At 43.2% G+C, this 14,029-nt stretch overlaps 1 protein-coding gene across 1 annotated transcript; it reads left to right on the forward strand.

Annotated features, from left to right (window-relative positions):
- Positions 1 to 325: 325 nt before the first annotated feature.
- On the forward strand, positions 326 to 13,774 carry NMUR2 (neuromedin U receptor 2). The gene is made up of 4 exons (XM_048862061.2): positions 326 to 1,207; positions 8,286 to 8,370; positions 10,103 to 10,228; positions 12,863 to 13,774. The coding sequence occupies exons 1-4, from the start codon at positions 488 to 490 to the stop codon at positions 13,120 to 13,122; spliced, it is 1,191 nt and encodes a 396-aa protein (XP_048718018.1). The 5' UTR covers positions 326 to 487; the 3' UTR covers positions 13,123 to 13,774.
- Positions 13,775 to 14,029: the final 255 nt, after the last annotated feature.

Below are 14,029 nucleotides of genomic sequence, written 5' to 3' on the forward strand. Positions count from 1 at the left end.
TTTAGCATAACTTTGTAAAAGCTTTTAGACAGAGCTTGCAATCCCTGGTCTCTCATACTGTGACAAGAACAAGCATCTTGCAGCTGGTCTCGCAGCCAATATTTCAGATTCACAGTTCTATTCACTCCACATTTCTAATTCAGCAAATGCATCAGCCGGGGCAGCTGATATGAGTAGCCAGGACCTCCTTTATTATCATATAATCTGATGCATATAGTTGGCCAATGACTATGTGTGAAAGGAGGGGCTTTCTGTCTAAGGACGCCTCATAGCTGTTAGAACAGCAAAACCTCAACGGAGTCCAGCCGTACACATTCACTTATGTATCTCTCTGTGTCTTTGTGCTGTCAGGTCTGGCAGGACATCTGTGTGTGTCTCTCTCTCTTCCTTTTTCTGTTTCTAGCAGTGAGCAAATTGCAACAGGCAAGCCTTAGTTAGCCTGAGTAAGGCTGGATCTGAGTAGAGATACTTCCCAGCAGAACCAGCAATGGACTTGATCACTAATGTCTCATGGTTTGATCACCTATCTGCAAAGGAGGAAGTTTTCAGGAGCTATTTAAACAGCACCGAGGACTATCTATCCTTTTTATGTGGACCCAAGCGGAGCCCTCTGTTCTTGCCCATGACTTTGGTGTATGCCTTGATTTTTGTGGTTGGGGTGATGGGCAACCTTTTAGTTTGCCTAGTGATCCTTAAGCACAGGAACATGAAAACTCCTTCCAACTACTATCTCTTCAGCCTGGCCATTTCAGACCTGCTGGTGCTGCTCTTTGGGATGCCCCTGGAGGTCTACGAAATGTGGAGCAATTACCCCTTCCTGTTCGGCCCTGTGGGGTGCTACTTCAAGACAGCCCTCTTTGAGACTGTATGCTTTGCCTCTATCCTGAGCATGACCACGCTCAGCGTAGAGAGATACATAGCCATCCTCCATCCTTTCCGAGCCAAGCTGGACAGCACCAGGAAGCGTGCTCTGAGGATTATCATCGTGCTCTGGATCCTCTCGGTCCTCTTCTCTCTGCCCAATACCAGCACCCATGGCATCATGCTGCAGTACTTCCCCAATGGCACGCTGGTCCCTGGCTCAGCTACCTGCACCGTGGTCAGGCCCATGTGGATCTACAACTGTATCATCCAGGTCACTTCCTTCCTCTTTTATGTGTTGCCCATGGCTGTCATTAGTGTGCTGTACTACCTGATGGGGCTGAAAGTAAGTCCAAATTCAACTGTGTTCCTTCCTTGTGTCTTTCCATCACTCAACAAGGGAAACCATTTCAAGTGGTAGCCCCAGGAAACAGTGTGCCAAATTCATCCCTCGTGTAACACCAGTGTAGAGTTAAAACGGTTACCCAGGGGATAAATTTGGCCAAATATATTTTAAGTGTTGTTGTTTTAGGTCTCAGTTGCAGTTTACTCTAATCTGTCTTCATTCTCTTCCTCCTCCATTTCCAACCCTTCTGCCCATTTCTACATTTTTCAACAAACGCAAGATTCAGACTGAAAGGAAACCGTAAAAAGAATAAAAAGGAGGGTGACTGTAGTGACTGGATCTCATGCATTATTTGCCTCTCCCCCTCTTGTGGCTTTAGAATTTCCACTGCAGCTTTGCTCTCCGACACAGGCAGGCAGTAAGTGTGGAAAGAAAAGGATTACAGCCGATAGTCTTTAATTAAAAATTCACATGCAAACGGCCACAAATCGATATGCTGCTCTACTACTGCAGACGGCACATTCAGCAAATGATTTCTTTTCAGTGAGTGGATTTCTAGGGAGACCCACATTCTGCTAGTATTTCACATCTATACTCCCTCCAGACACTAGAATTGCTTGTGAATGAACATCATTATGTGAAGATTGGGCAGGAGGGAACAACCTATACCTTACTGTACTAATGCACCTTTATTCACCGCAACAGCTATGAAATACACTGCTATTAATACTGGGTGGCTGTATTCTTTTTTTCTGTTTGTTTTTTTTTAAATATAACTAGTAAACCTGAATGTAACTTTGGCTGTAAGGCAGGAATAACTAGCTTTGCTGACTTGCACAGAAAACATGGGGAGGCACATGGATGTACGGATCACGACACTAATCGTACTAAGAACAAGAATCAGCAGTCGAATTATTGTTGCCCCGTTAATACATACCCTCAGCTATCGACTGTTTAGTGTCACTTAAAGGGGGGAGAAAAGACTTGCTTGCAGCGTCAATGACAATCTATGATGAGAAATAGCCTAAAAGTTATAGCAAACAGCAGGTCTTTGAAGGGGCGAATGGGTTAAACTTCTGCAAAACTGCCATTTAGCGCCTATTGTGGGGTCTTTGCACAGTTTCACTCGGTATCTTTAGCTGCACTTCAGGGCACGCTGCACACTATTTCCTGTTTTCTGGATAGTGTAATAGCTGAAAATCTTAAAACGAGGAATGAAAAGCCTTTGGTTCACGTAAAGAACTGCGGCTACTCGCCATTGCCCCAGACATTCCAAGTCATCATTCAAAGCACAGCTCACACGCACAGATTTATGGATGCTCCCAATGCTCTATTCTGTTCAGTCTCTACATCGTAAGGGCTGGGTGTCCATTCAATTATGCCTATTTCCTCTGCTTTAGGCTCGTAATACACCGCTCCATTTTAAGCCACATCTATCCCTGGCGCAGAGCAATTGGCTTCAACGCAAGTTATGTCAGGGCAGAATGTTTCATTTTTAAATGAAGGGGACTGACAAAACGATCCAGTCAGATCATTTTCAGGCATCAACAATTTACATCTAGTCAGTGATGAGCATGAAATCAGTTAATAAATCCAAGTGCCCCCTTCTGAGCATCGTGTGCTTTCGGTAATGCTGAAGTGAAAAATTTCAGCATTGACCCTGGAGCATAGCTCAGGCAATTGTGAGGGGGAAGTTTCCTTTCAGTTCGGAGATTCCCAGCCAGTGCTCTGAAAGAGGGAGAACTGGGGAGTCCAGTTGGATCCCTCAGCGCTGCCCAAACCCTAAATGGTAAGGAATACCCTGCAATATTGCATTGCAGGAAGAAAGAATGACCCATGAAGAAGCAGCTCAGTAAATCCACAGCCGGGTTGAAAATTGGCAAGTGTCCTGCAAAGTGGACAACTGTATTTAAAGTAAAAAGTACCTCTCTTCTTCACTGTGAAACACCTGTCCCGTAGAACTCCTCCTGCCCCGTCGGACTGGTTACCTCCACTGCCTGGTTTTGATTTCCAGTCTGGGTTGCTAACATGCATGCTACAGAGAGCTCTATCCCTTGTGGGGAAAGAAAAAGCAGCCGTCACTTAGGGTCCAGTCTTGCAAGGTGCTGAGTATCTTTTTCACAATGCAGTGTGCCCTCAACACAGCCACTTGCAGGATTGATCCCTTGCTGAATGGCACACTGGCTCAGTAGGGAACCTGTCCAGGTTGCTCTAGCCAGATGGCTTTTGAGTGCAACTGGTAGCTGGAAGGATGAGGAGGCGAGACTGTCAAAGCAGGAGGTAGGATGGGAGCATCGGTAGGGAACTGACAAATACAGACTGGAGCCACTTGAAAAGAAAAATCTCTGCTGTACAAGGCATTCACTCGAGGTCCCTGCCTTTCAGACTAATGGAACACCAACAGCGGCTCCAGCATGCTGTACCTTCCAATTCTGTGGTGTTGCTAAAAGTATTAGGCCTGTATTGAGCCATTTATTTTTAACTGGAAATCTCCATTGAAATCAAGGGAGATTTCTGCTTATACATTGATGGCAAAATTCACTGGAGATAAATACACACACAAAGACAGTTGTGTGTGTTCTGGACGGCTCTGGTGATTGGTAAGGGCATATCAAACCTTTTGCTTCTGCTTTGCCTGTTCGAATTCTGTGCAGGTCAGTAGTCGCTGAAAGTTATTGTCGTCCGATGATTGATGTCATGGAAAATAGGTTCAAAACCTCAAAAATTCTCATGGGACAGGAAAGCTGTTTCCCACCCTGCCCTTCTCAGATGCTATAATGACAGTGGCTATATAAGTAACTTTACATTGGTTAAATTTGTTAGTCTCTAAGGCGCCACAAGTACTCCTTTTCTTTTTGCGTATACAGACTAACACGGCTGTTACTCTGAAACTTTACATACAACACCATTGATATACCTGAGGGGATCAACCCATTCTGAGGTAACGACATAACGCCGATGTGATCACCAAACCTCTCTGTGGGAACACATTCCAGGATTCAGTCCCTGATGCCCATGTCCTTCAAACAGCATGCTGGGAAATGATGTCAGGAGATCAGTGCCATGGCGAGTCCGGTCACCTTACCGCTTGTCCTGGACCTGATCACGCAGGATCACGGTCGCCTCTGGCACCCGAAACTAGAGTCGCTCCTCCTCACAGCACGGATGCTCCAGGGCTGAGGGCCATGGAACTGTCCTGTTCTGATCTAGTCAGTTATCTGATGCTTCAGTTATCTGATGCATATTGTTTGCAAAACATTTTTGCAGGTTTCATTGCCTAAATAATTTGGTGAATATAAATCATTCAACCAGCGCTATAAGCTGAGCAAATCATGGTGGGGGGGTTTGAATAGCCTATTGTGGGGGAGTGGGGGGGAAATCCCACCATCTATTAGCAGAGCAATCAGGGTGACAGAATAACTCTCACATCACAAGACAGTGTCCCTGTCTGAGAATATCCCATGACTGAAGAGACACATTGGGCCTAGGAGGCATTCCCCTGTTCCCATGGATGCCAGTCCTCTGCCACCCCTAGCCCCTAGAGAAGGTTGACTGAGGAGCCCCCATCTGGACCCTGTCTCTCCCCATCATGGTAGCTATAAACCCTCAAGAGAATCAGACAGTGGGCTGTGTAGTGGCCCATGAAGATCTCCGTTTTTATAAAGTCACCCACAGAACAAAAAATGTGGAGAATTACTGTTACTAATCTTGTCCTGAGGAAACCATCACTAGAGGGAGAGGATAGGTCTGTTTCCATGCTTATCCACTCCCTGACCCTTTCGTTGATACCACCAATTGCTGTTGTGAGAAACAAGGTGGGTGAGGTAATAGCTTTTATTGGACCAGCCTCTGTTGGTGGAAGGTACACGCTTTCGAGCTCCACAGAGCTCTTCTTCCTTCCCCAGCTCTCTAATGTCCTGAGACCAACACAGCTACAACACTGCCAATCGCTGTTGTGACATCTGTCCACCGGAAATCAAACTCTGCGCACCCAGTTCACATCAGACTGGTGCTCCTAGACGCCATGTTGAAGGATTGTTTTATTATTGCATAGACAGGCAGGCAAGGCTATCAAGCTTCTCATCAGATGACAACAACTTTTGGTTACTACTAACTTGGGTCAGACCTGAGCCAGTGACCTACGGAAGAATGGTTCCAGTGGGCTTGTAACAGAGGGCAGAATTTCACACTATAACCTTTGCTGCCTTGTAGAACATACTCCAATACAGAAATATCTGACTAACTCCCCATTTCCGGCTTCTTGCTCCACACCTCTTTTATTTTCTCAGAGCACATATGTGGAATCCATTTTCAGACAGCTGAGCTAATCTCACACATGGTTCATTGCATTGAATGTTAGCATTGACGTGAAGATGACAAGAATGCATTCAAAAGCCCCTACTCTAGCTAGCTAGTCATTCCTGAGGCACCCATCACTGCATTTTCTCCCCCTTGATGGCCTAGTTTGGCCTTCTCTTTGATCCTGCCACCACAACGCAGTGTTTACTGGAGAGTCTGAAGATCAGCCATCACGGTGCTATCAAAGCCACTGCAGAGAAGAAACCTTCCCCCCCCCCCCCATTTCTATGGTTTATTACTCTGTCATAGCAATACATTCTCTATGGCTTTCGAGCATTCTTAGAATGAATAGCTGTTGAGACTGAAAAATCACTGAAGGGAAGCTAAAGCTTTTAATCAATCTAAGCAAATATTTGTTAATGTTTACATATGTTACGTATCAACCAAATTTATTCCTCAAACAACTTTGATTATGAGTAAAAATGGCAAAGAAAATAATGAGAAATATGGGAAAGCTAAGTTGCCTTGTAGTTGCATGAAATATTATCTATTTTCTTCCCAAGTGTGAGTCCTACCTTATAATTGATCAACATAAAACCATGCCTGACCTTTATCACAGTTAAAACACTCTTGAAAAATGTATAAGATGTAATTAATCATAAAACATGAAACAGAAAACTAAAATGGAACAAAACGATGAAATATCCTCTTCTCACGGGAATATTTTATTTGTTCTTTTATTTTTGGCTTCTGTCTCTATTCATCTATTGTAATAAAAGCTTAACTGCCATTCTGCAGGTATTGAAAAAATTGTCACTAAAAAAATTGGCTGAATAGTCAACAATTAAAATCAAAATGTCTGGGCCCCAATTAAATGGTCTCTACAGATGATTCCAGCTATAGCTGGTTGAAAGTTTTTTGACAAAATACTTTTCTGCCAGAAGACGCTGTTTTGTCAGAATCAAAACATTTCACGGGAACAGGTTAATTTCAATTAAATTTTCTATGGGAAAGTATTGAAAGGAATTGTTTAAACTTTCTCTTTTTGTACCATTTTGTTTAATTTTGTTTCAAGTGTTATATTTTATACATTTTAGTAACATAAATATAATATATTTTATATTATAGTGTTTCAATGTTTGTAACATGAAACATTTGACCTTAGTGAAAGGAAACATTTTGACATTATCAAAATCACACAAATGAAAGATTCAGCATTATCAGACCAAATGTTCTGGTATTTCTGAATTTAAATTATTTGAATTTTCTGTTCTGGGAGAAATTTAGAAATTGATAGTTTTTCTTCTAATTTGGAAAGGAAACAAATTTCAAAATGTTGGAATTGCCCATGAGACGGAAATTAGATTTTGCCAACCCACTTTAGTTCCAGATAAAATCACATCAAAAGTGAGTTTCCCTCTGATTGACCAGTTAATGGCCTGTTCATCATTAAACCACCTGATCTCAACTCTAGCTCATCAGGAAAGCACTCCAGTAAATATTAGATTATCAAGAGTTAATTGGAATTAACTTTAATCTCACTAGTCATTTTAGTCTGGAGTAGGGAGAGATAACAAGTTGTCTCTGTTTGTTTTATCACCCTGTTTTTGTTGTTTAAAGGCCCAGGGAAATCAGCACCGAAAGTATTAACTTTTTTTGTTGTAATAGATTGGTGTGTGTTTGAATCTAGGCACTAGTGTTCTCTGCTTGATGGAATATAAGGATTCGACTCATCAAATTAACTCCAAGCAAATTAGCCTAAGCAGTTAGGGTTTGATTCAAAACCCATTGAAGTCTATAAGTATCTTTCCTTGGAGTCCTTTCAATCAAGCCCCTAGTCAGTATTTTCGGATCACAGGGATTTTAGATGATTGCATTGGACCTAGGAATAAAATAGTAGTGGATATTTTGCAGGAAGACAAAAACAAAGCTGAATTTTAGTAGCTTTATAGCCCAAATCCGACTCTACATCAGTCAATGAGAGTTTTGGTGGTTGTTGTTTTTTCAGACTGACTTAGAAGCATACGTTGGATGTACATTATTTGAGATCCAGAAAATCTATTTGTTTTTAACCTAAATTTTCACTAAAACATTGTTTTGGCCAGATTAGAAGTGGGAAAACCCCAGAACCTTTTATCTGAACCTTTCGCAAAAAACCAAACCAAACCAGCACATTTTTGCAAAGCCAAATACCTTGATTTGCCTGTTCTAGTAATGGAATAAAACTAAATCCTTTTATCGGACAAGTCATATCCTTATTCTGAGCTTTCTGGTTCAGATCAGACGGAACCTGGCTCCAAACTACCCTGGATTTAAGGTTGATATTAGCAAAACCCAAACCAAACTGGCAATATTTGTAAAAGCAAAAAACTGCTCCTTGGCCTCTCTTCCATGGTCTCCAGAGTGTCACTCCAGGACCAGCACGACAGTCAGGTAAAACAAAATGATTGTCCAAATATACAACACCTCTTCTTCACTATAGGCATGCCTGAAATCACTAACTTGCATAATGACAGGTTTCAGAGTAGCAGCCATGTTAGTACTTGGTGCCACAAGTACTCCTGTTCTTTTTGAAATCACTTAAGCCTTCCTTCAAAGGCAGGTTGAACTCAGTTAATGTCCTTTCTAAACCACGAATAAGTGGCACCCTAGAGCAAGATTTACTTAACTTTGCCAGACCAGCTTACCATAGAATTGGCATGGTGAATTCTTAGTGTGGCCAGTCGGAGTGCTTCAGAGGAAATCACATTGTTTCTTTCCCTCTTTTTCCCCTGGCCAGCTGAGAGGAGAGAAATCTTTGGCAGTTGACGAAATGGCTGTGAATATTCAGAGACCCTGCAGAAAATCAGTCACCAAGATGCTGCGTAAGTAATTGGTCCTTTTTTCCTATGTATTATTTAACATGGGGAAGAAGGTGCAGAAAAGAAGGAAAGTGCAGAAGAAACCTAGAGAAGTTGAAGGTGAAGTCTGGGTTTAATTCACAGGCGAAATAGGTTTGATGAACAGTTCAAGTTAACTACAAACAACCCCTTCCCTAATTAGCCCCCATTGGATATCTCTGATCCAGAAAAGCTGAGCTGGGGGCTTATAGACATGGGACTGATGTTCCTTGGGATATACATGTGGGGTTCCACGCCTGGATTAGTAGGGGGATTTTCCCATCACGCTTAAGGTGCATTAGCAGCCATGTGTTCAAGAAGCTTGCCCAGCCGCGCCCTGTGTTATATTAAGCTCTAACCTATGCTATTAGCCGTGTGTGACTGATCCTTCATTGCCCTGATGAGTGCTAAAATTCACTATTGTCCCCCTTCCAGCAATTGCAAACTTCTGAAACAATAAGTAAATACATACGTGTTGTCTATATATATAAACCCTCCAGATGCAGGTTGGTGACTGTCTGTTGGACAGGCACTGCCTCCCCTGGCATCGTGTGCTGGACTTTTCTAAAGAAAGCTCTTGCCAATCTACATCCACCATTTACTCTTGATTTCACTTATCCCAACTTCTATCAGGGTCCTCAATGTTTCATGGCAAGATGTGGAGCCCCATGCAAGCCTACCACTTGAGCATCTGAACTCCAACAGCCTTGAAAGCACAAACATCACTCCCTAACTTTGGGCCGTCTTTAAAACATACTCAGCCATCCACCGCTACAAGGCAGGCCCGGCAATCGGAACAGGAACTACCCAAGAAACCTAAACCACACAACACATTTCAGGAAATAGCATCTTCCTGTCAGAAGGCTTTGAGACAACTTTAACTGAGCATTTGAAACCTGGCCCTGGTATTCTGAATTCGGATGGCATTTCTTTCCTATCTATCTGCAACACCGATGAAGTGAGCTGTAGCTCACGAAAGCTTATGCTCAAATAAATTGGTTAGTCTCTAAGGTGCCACAAGGACTCCTTTTCTTTTTGCGAATACAGACTAACACGGCTGTTACTCTGAAACCAGTTAGTCTGTGACAGCAGGCTAAGATGACTGAGTAATCAAGCTGGTGAGGAGGGAAAAGGGGCAAATCCTTAACCTGTTTGGTGCTGGTCAGCGTACCATGGCTCTGAATGGATGCAACCCAGTCTGAAAATCAGAGGACAATCCCTTGGGTCTGACTCCCGACCCTGCATGTTACAAGCAGTGCCCCCTGGAAATTAGTCCTGAGCCGTGATCTTTGCTTTTGCACTGAGAGAGGGTGACAGCTCAAGAGGCCATCAAGTAAAAGCCGCACTGATAGCATGAATCCTGCTACGTCCTCCAAAGTTTGCTTAGGATGAAGTGCCATATAAGCTAAAAACCACCTGGCTATTATCAGCTCCACTAGAAATTTATCAGAGTATTTTAAAAAATCAATGTTTGCTGAATGCAGACCAGAGAGAAATGGATTGGAAATTTCTCTTTCAGTCTGAAGTTAATTTTGCAGAGAGCATGGCAGACAGCAGAGGGAAAAGCAAAGGTTATGAACCAGCTGAGATTCCCACTGGACAAATGCTCGGAGCCACCGGGGACTTTTCATCCTGCTTACTGAATCCGACTCAATAAATGCAAAGTAACAGGCCATATACTTCTGTAATTCTTTCTCTTTTCCTTTCTCCAAATCAGTTGTTCTAGTGATGGTATTTGCCATATGCTGGGCCCCATTTCACATCGATCGACTCTTCTTCAGTTTTGTTGTGGATTGGACTGAGCCGTTGGCCAATGTGTTCAACCTGATCCATGTGGTGTCAGGTAACTGTCTTTAACAGGGTTTGCTAATCAGTAGAGCTGGGGGAAAGAATATTTGTGAATAGGGGTTTTTTCAGGCAACCTGTGAGTAAATTATTCAGAAACACAGTATATTTATACTCAAATGTTATTCCTCGATTATTAGAGAGACAAGGTGGGGGAGGTGATATCTTTTACTGGACCTACCTCTGTTGGTGAGAGAGAGACGTTTTCCAGCTACACAGGTCTTTTTCTTTTTCTTCAGACCTAAAGAAGAGCCCTGTGTCGATCAAAAGGTTGTCTCTTTCACCAACAGAAGTTGATCCAATAAAAGATATTACCTGACCCACTTTGTCTCTCAAAAATCCTGGGAACAAAACAGCTAGAATTCTGCAAACGTTCCTCAATTATATTATTCAGAGTTGTTTCCAGTGTCTCCATTAAATAGATTATGATATTTTATAAGATAAGCTTTTTGGGGGTGGGGGGCAAAGATAGCATCTCGACTTGTTTCTGTGAAACACCTAACACCCATTTGAATGCACAAATATAATAAAATCAGGCATGATGTAACATATGGGGATAATAAATAAATAAAATTGGGGAAGGGGAAAGGAAGGACAAGGGTAGCAATAATACAAATGCATGGTTGTTCTCTTGAACCAAGTCTGCATCCAGATGCTTCTATTAAATGTTTTTTTCTTGCATTAAGGGTACTGAATTAGTTCACTTTATGTAGCCAGTATAAAAAAGGAGAGACGAATATTATGGCCCATACTTTGTTCTCAGTTAACGGATGTAAAATTGGAATGACTCCATTAAGCGTGGATGTACAGTGGTATAGCAGAGCAGAATTTGGACCCATATATTACAAGATATCATAGAGTCATAGAGTTTAAGGCCAGAAAGGACCACCAGATCATCCAGTCTGACCTGCTCTTTAGCACAGGCCACCAACAACAACCAGCCACCCACACCCAACAACCAATATTAGACCAAAGTATGACAGCCCGCAGGAGACTAGGCTGTTATGTGCCACAGGCAGAGCACAAGAAGGACCAAGCGAGATACACCTGGCAAATGATAACCACCCACAAGCTGCAGAGGAAGGCAAAAAAACCCAACCCTCAAGGTCACTGCCAATCTGACCTAGGAGAAAATTCCTTCCCAACCCCACTTATGGGGATCAGTTAGACCTTGAGCATATGAGCAAGAATCAGCCAGCCAAGCTCCTAAGAGAGGGAGTGCTCAGTGCCACCTTAGAGCCTTGGCCCTGGCCCTCTCCATCCAATCTTCCATCTTCAGCCATGGCCATCCCTGATGCTTCTGTGCAAGGAGATAAAAAACCCTCCCAGAATACATTGGTGCAATATAATATCAGTGCAATCAGACCCATTTATACCCCCAAATGCTTGAGTTTGCCCATGTGTTGCTTGTCAGAAAGATTCAGGGCTACACTTATTTACACAAATGTGAGTAAGGGTTGTACAATTGGGCTCACAAAGCCTAATGGCCAAAGAGTAGTGGTGTGACCCAGCGGTACCTCCACTGAAGACCAGGCAGTTTCTCTGAATTTACACCAGTGAAACAGAGGGCAAAATTTGACTCTTAACAGTTAGTTTTTGCCTAGTGATCTTCCCACTGAAAGGGATGTCTAAAAAATACTGTCAATGGGCCATATCTTCCCTCCCCTGTGTGCCTAGTGGTACTTCACCAAACACACCCAAATTATACCTTAGCCAACAGGCCACAGTGGGTACACCCCATTAGAAAACAAGGAGTGGAAAATGCTAATCAGGGAGTGCAGCTGAAAAACATAGCAGAGTTGCATGATCTACTTAGCTCTGAATCTGCCAACAGCACAGCGGAGGTGCAAAGTAAGGCAACAGAGCCCTGCTGTCAAATATACCTCCCGACAGTCATTAGTTCCCAGAACATGCAGTACAAAACAATACCATGCAATCAACCTCCACTAGCAGTGGGGCTTGTTCCTGAATTTCAGCAGGACATTCCTTGCAAAGTGTCTCAGGGTCTGATAGCTACTGTTGGGGATCGTGTTTAATCTAAAAATGGAACTAAAATTCCTGAAACGTTCCAGGATGCTGCTGGTTGTTTGAGTACTCGCAAAAGATGAAAACTAGGATACCGCAAATCACAGTGAGCCAAAGTCAGTGCTTTGAACTCATTAAAATATTCACCAATCAATGCTGCTGCTATTCAACCAGCTCTGATGTATTCATGGTAACAAACTTTCTCCTGGAGGACTTCTCAGCCAAGCCATGAATCTGATCAAAACTACAGACTTTACATTCTCCCCCAGCTGAGGTTTATGACTAAGGATTACCATTACTGTCAGCAAGAACATTACAAGAACTAGTTTCTTCAAGGGAGGAATGATCTTAGCCTGCTACGGGAAAAGTTAGATGTGGTTCCAAAGTGGAAATTAGGTGGCCAACACAGATTCACCATTGATGTTGGTTTATCAGGAGACTTCCTTCATTGTTCAGATTCCCCTTCCTCCATTGGTCTGATCTTATTGTTTTCTAGAGCCATTGGAGCTGTGTATCTCATTGTTACATTAAGAAGTAGAGACTCTCTCTTCGGAGCATATTCCACCCACTAATTAGCTGTCTCCCATGCTTTGATTTTCTCTCTTAGGTGTTTTCTTCTATCTGAGCTCCGCTGTGAATCCCATCATTTACAACCTGCTTTCCCGCCGTTTCAGAACGGCTTTCCTCAATGTGATCTCTCCCCGTTGCAGGCACTGGCCCTCCAAACACCCCGCCAGTGAGATTCCAGCCCAGCAGAGCATCTTCCTGGTGGGGGACCGCAATCTGGTGGACTGTGCTGAAGATGCGAGCTCCCTGTGCGTGCACAGAACATCTGTCTGTAGTTCTCATCTTTGTACTGGCCTATGACTTTATGTAGTGCTATGAGTGGGACAAAAGTCAATGAAAACCACTATTTTTCTTTAAAAAAAACCCTAATAATCAGGTGTCACAGGGTTTGGGGGTACAATCCAGACCAGTGAGGGGTTGTCACCTCTTCCCCAGTAGCCCTGGGTGCCTCACTGTGCTTTGCCGCTGTAGCTCCCAACTTGGGCTGCTCACAACCAGCCTACCAGCATGCAAGTTGCACCCTCAGTGTCTGTGTGCAAGACAGCCCTGGTTCAGCAGCTCTGATCCTAGTAGTCTGTCTACAGTCCCACTAGCATCTTTGCTTTGACAAGTTTCCTATTTGCTAATGCCAAAGCTGACTTCAGCTTTGCTAAGTGTTGTGGGATGCTTGACATGGGTGGACAGAATTGTGGGAAAAGCATAATACATTCAGATAACATAACCTCCCAATGCTCATATATATGTATAATGTATATTACATTAATACCATGTGCATAATGTCAATTAATGTGGTGTATACTACACCTAACATATATGTATTTGCTAACATGTGGGAGGATGGGGGGGGGAAGTCCTTTCCCAGCTAGCTCCAGTACTAACACCATGAGTAAGGGGAGCAGGATTTCGCCTGAAGTATAAAAACAAATAAATTATTCCTGTCGTCTTGAGAGCAGATACTGTGGTCATGACTATTCTTGATTCCTCTGAGCCTGTCCCCCACTCCAGCCACTCTGGGGCTTCAGAGGGGCTGGGAAGTTGCCTGGAATTGGCTGCTGATTTTCCTGGTGTGTGAAAATCTCTAGGTCAGATAAACCCAGCTCCGACAACATTTTTTTCCTGGCCTCCAGCACGCAGGACACATCCTGAGAGAATGGAGTGTGTTCACTAGTAAACTCAGCTGTTACAACAGCCCTTCAGTGTACTTAGA

The sequence above is a fragment of the Caretta caretta genome, chromosome 8 (assembly GCF_965140235.1).
Source record: "Caretta caretta isolate rCarCar2 chromosome 8, rCarCar1.hap1, whole genome shotgun sequence".
Classification (NCBI taxonomy): domain Eukaryota; kingdom Metazoa; phylum Chordata; order Testudines; family Cheloniidae; genus Caretta; species Caretta caretta.

What these genes read in the sequence shown, in the direction of transcription:
- NMUR2 (XM_048862061.2), top strand. Translation starts at nt 488, where the DNA reads ATGGACTTGATCACTAATGTCTCATGGTTTGATCACCTATCTGCAAAG. An exon ending in ATCAGTCACCAAGATGCTGC is followed by an intron (nt 8,371 to 10,102) that starts GTAAGTAATTGG and finishes TCTCCAAATCAG; the next exon opens with TTGTTCTAGTGATGGTATTT. An exon ending in CCTGATCCATGTGGTGTCAG is followed by an intron (nt 10,229 to 12,862) that starts GTAACTGTCTTT and finishes TTTCTCTCTTAG; the next exon opens with GTGTTTTCTTCTATCTGAGC.